Source organism: Poecilia latipinna, unplaced genomic scaffold (assembly GCF_001443285.1).
Source record: "Poecilia latipinna isolate Pla-1442-1.1 unplaced genomic scaffold, P_latipinna-1.0 Scaffold1150, whole genome shotgun sequence".
Taxonomy (NCBI): domain Eukaryota; kingdom Metazoa; phylum Chordata; class Actinopteri; order Cyprinodontiformes; family Poeciliidae; genus Poecilia; species Poecilia latipinna.
The window spans coordinates 159,947-168,149 of record NW_015113766.1 but is presented as its reverse complement, the minus strand read 5'-3'; the positions used below and the strand labels follow the sequence as shown (position 1 = coordinate 168,149).

At 42.3% G+C, this 8,203-nt stretch overlaps 1 protein-coding gene and 1 long non-coding RNA gene across 2 annotated transcripts in view; both read left to right on the top strand.

The window, feature by feature from the left end:
* Positions 1–954, top strand: part of LOC106960063 (uncharacterized) — a 5,627-nt gene extending 4,673 nt beyond the window's left edge. The window contains exon 2 of the long non-coding RNA XR_001427490.1: positions 322–954. This is a non-coding gene — a long non-coding RNA (uncharacterized LOC106960063). The remainder of the gene's footprint in view (positions 1–321) is intronic.
* Positions 955–2,026: 1,072 nt separating this feature from the next.
* Positions 2,027–7,854, top strand: rsl1d1 (ribosomal L1 domain containing 1). The gene is made up of 9 exons (XM_015052976.1): positions 2,027–2,421; positions 2,640–2,779; positions 3,982–4,120; positions 4,193–4,341; positions 4,964–5,065; positions 5,827–5,920; positions 6,580–6,684; positions 6,761–6,910; positions 6,993–7,854. The coding sequence occupies exons 1-9, from the start codon at positions 2,233–2,235 to the stop codon at positions 7,152–7,154; spliced, it is 1,230 nt and encodes a 409-aa protein (XP_014908462.1). The 5' UTR covers positions 2,027–2,232; the 3' UTR covers positions 7,155–7,854.
* Positions 7,855–8,203: the final 349 nt, after the last annotated feature.

Here is an 8,203-nt window from a genome sequence, read left to right as displayed (position 1 = left end):
TAATCCATGGGGGGATGCAGCAGAAAAGGTTTGGGAACCACTGCTTTAGATGATCCAGTTTAGTTATTTATGGGGGAAACTTTTCTTGAAGCAGGTTCACGGTTCATATTTAGCTTTTATTTTGTTAAAATATGTCCATAAGTTTAAATCTGGAAACGTTTTGGGTTTTAAAAGCATCCGGTCGTTTTTCTGGTTGTTGATGGTGGAGGTTCATCATTTGGCTCAGAGATGGTGTCCTAGCGCAAGTAATGCTGGGTTGTGCTCATTCCTGCCATCATGTGAAGGTTTGTGACCTTTGACCTCCGTGGTTCTGCTCTGCAGGGAAAACGATCGCCATCGGCAAAGTGCTGAAGCTGGTTCCAGAGAAGGACTAAACGCGGCGGCGCCGGCATGCATGGAGTTCCTCCACCTGTTAGCGGGCGGAGAAACAGCGCCAGACCCAACCGCCACTCTCTCTCTCTGTTTAAAAACACAACGTTACTGAAGAGAAGAAGAAGAGGAGGAGGAAGAGTGGAATCATGTCACGTGAAGAAAAAGAAACGAGACTGAATCAGTTTTTTTATGAACATTATAGAATGAGAGCCCAAGTCCAGAGTGTCAGCTTTCTCATATTGAGAGCTCTGCTATGCCACTAATGTAGCTACACGCCCCCACCCCGTCACCATGGTTACGCTGTCGGCTGGGCGCCATGTTTGCTTTCAGGATGGAGGTGGATGATGTCTAGTTCCTGCAGAAGCACCAGAGTTAGCTCGGTGTTCCACCGGCGCGGTTTCCTGCAGATGCATTGATCTGATTTTAGGGAAAGTTGCACCAGATCTTTAGTTGGTTCTCTGGGTTATCTGGACCGGGCTCACACACAGTTCTGCTGCTGACCCCAGGATGGAAACATGCTCACATAAACAGGCACAGAGCTGTTACATTAATCCAGTCTGAAAATAAACGGTCAACCTGAAACCACGGCCTGTTCGTTTACTCACTGAAACCGTAAAACCAACGTTTCTGACGTTTTTCCCTCAAAAACAAACCTGGAGCGATTGGGAAATCCTTTAGTCTCCATGACAACCATTCAGCTGTTAAAACGTCTGGATGGCCCTAGCCCCGCCTCCCAGGTGCACCTCCTCCCCCACTCAGCTCCTCCAAACTAGCCAGAAGCAATTGGCAAACAGCTACTACTGCTCAGAGGAACGCTGGTAAAAACGATAAAGGGTTAATAGAGGAGCCATATTGGAATGACTTCCTGGAGGCGGAGCTTCAGAAAGAGCAGGAGTTCTTAAAGAGACAGAGGCCCAATTTCAAGGAGTTAAATCAGGAAGTCAAATTTCTTTTGTTATATTTTAAATATGTTTAGCATTTTATAGCCACTGAAGGTAACATAATTACTTGATTATGCTATAAAATGGCACCATTGAAAACGCCCCTTTAAAAAAAACACCCAGCTGAAATGTTTGCACTAAATATGAGTTCATATTAGTGTTCATAAGAATAAAAACAGTGTGAATACAGTAAGAAAATAGTTATTTGTCATGTTTCATTGTTTCTCATTTTATTCAAGGAAATTGTGATCTGAACATCAGCCATCAGCTAGTAAGCCTGTTCAGGGATCGATTGGTAGTGTCTCCATCCTCCACTAGGGGGCGCGTTTCATCTCTGGCACAGAGGGAACAACAGGCCTGGAGGTTTTAAGTGACACAAACTAAATACTGACGGCTAGAAACGGGAATCTGACATGTTGTAATCCTGATATTATTGGCAATAAACAGGAATGGATAAACAGCTTGATAAAGTATTTAACGTACCAAATAAATAGAAAAATAGAACTTTTCCATTTTATTTCAAGTCTTATATTTTTAACTTTAATTTTTTCAATTTTTTTATATTTTATTTATTTTTTTGCTTATTGTCCTTTTATTTTTTTATATTCAGAATTTAAGTTGTTTCTTTAACGTCACTTTTAATTATACATGGATTTATTTTCTCTTCTAATGAGCAGATATTAATTTGTTACATTGTATAATCAAATAAGATCTATTTGTTGAAAGAAGCAGTTGTCACATGAAAAACTTTATCAAGTCATTTATTTGTTTGTTTCCAGTAATGACAGGATCTGTCCTCCATACCTGAGACTCCGTTCACTAATATACTGTTTACAAAATAAAATTACGAAAGTAGTAACGCAGAGTAACTTTACTCTGATTATTGAAAAGGGAATAGTAACGCTTTAGATTACTCGTTATGAAAAGGCGGTTGGATCAGAGTAGCGCGGTACCCGTAGTTTTGTCATGCGCTTTCGTACTGATAAAGTTCCACTTTGTATATCGTGACGTAGACCTGACTGCCTCCTCAGTGCGCATGCGCAGCCTTGGCACACGTGAAACAGACGGCATGGCAGAGAACACAGAAGTACCGTTGGACCGGGCTCAGGTAAGGGTTTATCTCTGGTTACCTGGCGGCTCTACCAGAACCCGATGGGCGACTTCTGGGCTTCCGGTCGGGTTCTGGACGGGACCGTCTGGAGCCTCGACATTCCTCTGCGGGGTTCGGCTAGGTGGATGCTAGTTAGCCGGCTACCTAGCCGGCGTCTCTCCGCCACATCCAGCTGTTTATTTTCGGCTTTAACCAAAGTCGCCTTCGCCCCTCAGGTGAAGAAGGCCGTCCAGGCTCTGCAGAGTTTCCTGAAATCAAAGTCCAAGACAGATGTTCTGCTGCTGGATGACGGCCAGCCGATCAGCCTGCTCTTCACCCTGTGGAAGATCCCCAGACAGACGCAGACCATCCGCATGTGAGTCCTGGTGGTGGGACGTTTGCTAACGGGGAGAAAAATGTTCATCTTGTGTTTGTTTGGTCGGTCAGAATGGATGTCAGTGGTCTGGACGTCGATTCTCAGTGTTGAGAAGTCAGATGTATCGGTTATCGATCATAACAGCGATATTAATATCGGATATCGGCCAAAGTTTTTCTGTCTGTGAATTCCTATTAAAATGTTTAGAAATGGCGTGAAACAGGAAGGGATGTTTGACTAATTTTCCTGTAGTTTCCACTCCGTCGCTGCAGACTACATTGTGTTGTTCTGTCTTATGAAATTGATCATTTAAAGTTATAATGTAAACAAATGGGAAGGAATATATTGTTTGTAAAGTTCTAGTGCGACGTTTTCAAACAAAGTAATTTAATGTAGCGTTGCAGTGATTGTAGTTTTCTGGCCAATCACTGAAAATATAGACACCATTGTTTTTTTTGTTGTTTTGTATGAAAAGTGGCTCAGTGTAGCAAACAAAGGCTACGTTCACCCGGGAGGCGAATGCACCCAACGTTTTCATGTCAGTCTGATCATTTCACTCCAAAAAAAGTTCTGGTCTGTTCCACTTCCACTTGGGAAACTAAACCTGATGGTTTTAGAAACATCTGGAATCTAAACGCTGGGGTCGAATTTTATCCGACTTTTCTGTGGTTGACTGAAACATTCGTCATAATTCAGCAGAAGAAGAATCCAGATGGTGAATCTGTAAACGATGTCTGAAAATGACAAGCAGTCTGGGTCAGTGAATGCATCACATCCCAACCCCCCAGTCCTGGTCCGACTCCCAGCAGAACCGGGTCAGAAGCTGCTGTTAGCTGTTAGCTCTCTTCGTCTGCTGACCATCTGCTCTCGACAACTTTAACATCCATCCAGAGACGGCGGCCATCTTTACTGCCGTAACCAGACGCTGCTGGGGGACGGCTGCGTTGTTCTTCTTGGGTCGCTTCCGGGTCAGAACCGTTCACATCTGCATTTTATTAGTAGTGGGAAAACCATACAGTAAAAAAAATGATTTCAGCAAAAGATCATAGCTGAGCATCAAGAGCTGCTGGGTGAATGTAACCAATCCCTGATTTTAATGTCAGTTTTTTGTGTTTTCAGTTTGATGTTGCACAGATCAGAACTGAATCAGGGTTAAATATTACAGTTTTCCGCCCCGGCTGAATCGTGGTCTCTGTTCTCAGTCCTCTGCCTCACGGCCAGCGCTCCGACACCGACGAGGTCTGCCTCTTCACCAAAGACGAGCCCAGAATGTCGGCGGAGCAGACCCAGAGGTTCTACAAGAAGCTGCTGGAGGAGCGGGGCGTCAGAAACGTCTCAGAGGTGCTGCAGGAGCTGCAGGCCAAAGTAAGTACACCCACAGCGGGTTTTCTAACTAAATGTTTCTTTGTTTAGATCATACCGCTTAAAACCCTGAAGAAGGAATACAAGCCGTACGAAGCGAAGCGGCGGCTGCTGGGAAACTTCGACATGTTCCTGTCCGATGAGCGGATCCGCCGCCTGCTGCCGTCGCACCTGGGGAAACATTTCTACACGACCAAGAAGTGAGTTTCCTGCTGTCTGGATGGAGATCTGTTCTTCCTGACCTTTGACCTTTTATTTAAGGCTCCAGCTAAAGACTGTCTTAGTAATCAGTTATCCTGATGATTAGTTAATTTACAGCTGGAATAATTAATCAATTATTTGAACGATATAGAATTAGAAATACATTAAAGGATGCTAATAAATAAATGTAATTAAGAAAAGAAAACATTTCCTCAAATTCAGTAACATCATTCCTTTAGCTTCAAAGGATTCCTCTAACAAATGCTAACATTTTTATTGTCTTATATGCAAATAGTTTTGGATTAATTAATGCTCTGAGTGTTTTGTTCTTCATTCTGTTTAATCCAGTTAATGATTACTTGAAAATCAAATTGGTGACAATTTAATCAATTAATCCTGATTATTCTGATAAATATTTTCAGCCCAGTTTAGGTCCAAACGGATCGATCTGTTAGAACGGCCCGGTTCAAAGATCCAGTCAGAAATAAAGATGAACTGGTTCATTATTTCAGTTTGACTGTTTATTTAACTTTATGATTAATAGATTATTTCTAATCATGATTGATCGCCATCAATCGGTTGTCGTTTTGTTGCAGTAAACATGTTTTCTGTTTTTCCCAGAATGCCGATCTCCATCAACCTGCAGAGCAACAATCTGGGCCGAGACGTCCAGCGGCTCGTCCAGGGAACCCGACTGACCGTCACCAACAGAGGCTGCTGCAGGTCCGACCCGACCCCCTCTCATCAGAACCACAGTAACCTGCAGGTCCAGACCAGTCCGGACCGTTTCTGACCGGTCCACTCAAAGGAACGTCCTTTGACTGAACCGGTCCAGATCGGTCCAGTCAAATCAGACCAACAGTTTCCTGTTTCAGCTCCGTTGGATCAATGAAAGTTTTTCTGTTTGTTAAACGACAGAAAATGAGTTTAAAGTTCAGCTCAGTTTCTCTGGAGTTTCTAAGCTTCAGGATTTCCACATCATGTTTTTCCCTCTTGCACCACAGCATGATGCTGCCACCACCGTACTGTACAGTTAGGATGGAACAAGTGTTTTCATTTCCCTCCTAATGTAGTGATGCTGATTCTGTCCAGATATTTCAGTTTTATGTTCATCAGACCAAAACTCTCCACTACAATCAGTTTTCCTCAGTAATGACGTCTTCCTCAGCCAGTAATGGTGCATTGTGGGTAACAGGGATGTTCCCTTCCTGAACAGTGGCTGCTTCCATGATGAATATAGTTTTATAATAATTAAATGTGGATCCAGAAATCTTTGCTGATTTATTCATGATGTCATCCACCAGCTGTGAGTGGCCTCCAGTTCTTGGGTGTATGTAAACTTGTGGCCTCCAGTTCTTGGGTGTATGTAAACTTGTGGCCTCCAGTTCCTGGGTGTATGTAAACTTGTGGCCTCCAGTTCTTGGGTGTATGTAAACTTGTGGCCTCCAGTTCCTGGGTGTATGTAAACTTGTGGCCTCCTGCAGCATGGCGCGCGTCGCTCACTCCAACATGACGGCAGACGAGGTGACGGAGAACGTGGAGGCGGCGGTCCGGACGGTGGCCGCCAAGCTGCGGATGGTGAGTCAAAGGTCAAAGGTCGGAGGGGAACTGCTCCCTCCGACCAGAGGGGGCAGCACTGAGGAAAGAAACTGCAATGTCACAATTTGGACAGAAAAACTTAAAGATGGAACCAATTCAGAAAATTTATCTTATATTTTTGAAGGGAGATTTTATTTAGACTTCATATTCCATTTATTAATTTTTCAGTTTTTTGGATTTTATATTTAAAATGTCTTCCAGGTCTGGAAAGTTTATTGAACTTGCTTTATTACGCCATTGTCAGAATCGTGTTAAATGTTTATTATAGTTTAAAGTTGATTGATCTTTGTGTTCCTTCATTATTACCATTATATTTCTGGAAAATGGTCTCAAAACATCAATATTATCATTTATCATGATCAGTTCTGGAACAGTTTGTTATGGAGACATTTCCACGTTTAAAATCCTGAGTTTTGAATCAACAATGTAGAAACCAGATTTCATTCACCTAATTAAAATATTGTGTGCTTAGATTAATACTGAGCAGCTTAAAAATGTCTTCAGTTTTATTTTTTTGACCAGTTGTGATTCATTTTTTCTGGAAAACACGTTTGTTTCTTTTTTTTAGCAGAATTTATTGAATAAGTTTAGAAACTTGAAGAGTGTGTTAATTTTTTCTTTTCTGTCTGTGTTGACAGAAGGGATCAATCGTGAAGCTGATCCACTTGAAGAGTCTGACTTCAGTGGCGTTGCCCACCTACCCGTCCGACCTGAGCCGCATCAGCGTGCTGCAAAGATCCAAGGTCAGACCAAAATGACCTTCATGAGCAGAAGAGTTTTTATTTTCTAACCAACCAGCAACATGTCTGTGATCTACAGGAAAATTCAAAAACAAAGAAGGTGAAGAAGAACGAGGCGGGAGACGAAACGACAAAGGAACAGAAGAAGAAACAGAGGGATGAAGAGGAGGAAGAAGAGATCCCACAGCTGGTTCCCATAGAAACGCCCAGCAAAAGACCCAAAATGGAGGTCGGCGTTTCCTCCTTCCTCTGCAGCATCTGCAGTCTGACGTCTGCACCAAGTTTATCCCCTTTATGTTCTTATTTTTCAGAAACCGATGCAGAAACCAACCAAACCTGCCGCAGCAAAGAAGGTCACCACGGGGTCGAAGGTCACCACGGGGTCGAAGGTCACCAAGGTTTCGATCAAAGCAACCAGGAAGGCCAGCAAGGCGGCGCAGACAGGAAGGAGAAAAGTCCCTAAAGGGAAATGATTCTCCTGCACAGACTGAGTTCACAGGATCTGATTCAGTTTCTGTTTGTGTCCAAATCACCGAGTTATTAAATCTGTTTCTGAAAATACCAGCAGCTGATCCAGTTCCCTGTTTAACGTTTGAACATTCATGACTCGTTTGCAGGAATAAAAAACATTTTCGTTTTTATTGAAATGACAGAAGATGAACGAAATCAGAATGTTTCTATTTTACTGAACCTCAGAAAATGGAAAAATTAGAAAGTTTTATAGTTTTGACTCAACATTTAGCATTTTCATTTATTTCTTGCAGGAATTTAGGAGTTATGGTCCCCATAGAAAAATTACAAAAATTAATTTAAATTTTCATGTGTATAAAAATTACATGACTTTATAATAATGTCATGTATGAAATGGATAAAATGACAGTGAACTTTGACCTTTGAGCTTCTAAAAGGATCACTAACGGCTAAAGTGACTGTCGGAGGTAACGGAGTTGTTCACTAACAATTTCTCAATTTTTCACATAATTCCTGAAATAAATGTATGAATCAGCTTTTGAATCGGTTTTGAATCATTTCAACTCCAGTTTCTGAAAGATTTTGATATTTTTTCTTGGAAAGTTGCAGTTTTATTTAGAGTTTGTACCTTACTGGAGATAATAAAGCTCCATTTGCTGTATTGTTGGTTTAATGTTAGAATAAATGTTTTTTGTTTTTGGATCATGTGTCACAATATTTATTTAAATTATGAAATGAGAAACGAATCTCCTTTGTTCTCTTGAACTCGGATCAGAACCATGACGCTGTGATGACATCACAGTCAGAAAAAACAGAGTGATGCGTTCATGACTGCACTTCCTGTTCCAGAAATACCGCGGTCCGTGGAGGGGGCGGGGCCACGATTTTAGCTGAGTCAGCGCCTGATCACGACATGGCTCCGGTTTTATAGAAACGATCTGTTCAAATCAGAACCGTGGAGCCCAGAGCCGGGCTTCCTAAGGCTCCGGACCGACTCTGGATCAGGGGGGCCAAAGTGTGCGGGTTGACCTTTGGGGTGATGCTGGTCTCT

Coding starts and splice junctions, on each gene's coding strand:
- rsl1d1 (XM_015052976.1), top strand. CDS start 2,233: ATGAAAAGGCGGTTGGATCAGAGTAGCGCGGTACCCGTAGTTTTGTCA. Junction 2,422..2,639: donor TACCGTTGGACCGGGCTCAG/GTAAGGGTTTAT, acceptor TTCGCCCCTCAG/GTGAAGAAGGCCGTCCAGGC. Junction 2,780..3,981: donor CAGACGCAGACCATCCGCAT/GTGAGTCCTGGT, acceptor CTCTGTTCTCAG/TCCTCTGCCTCACGGCCAGC.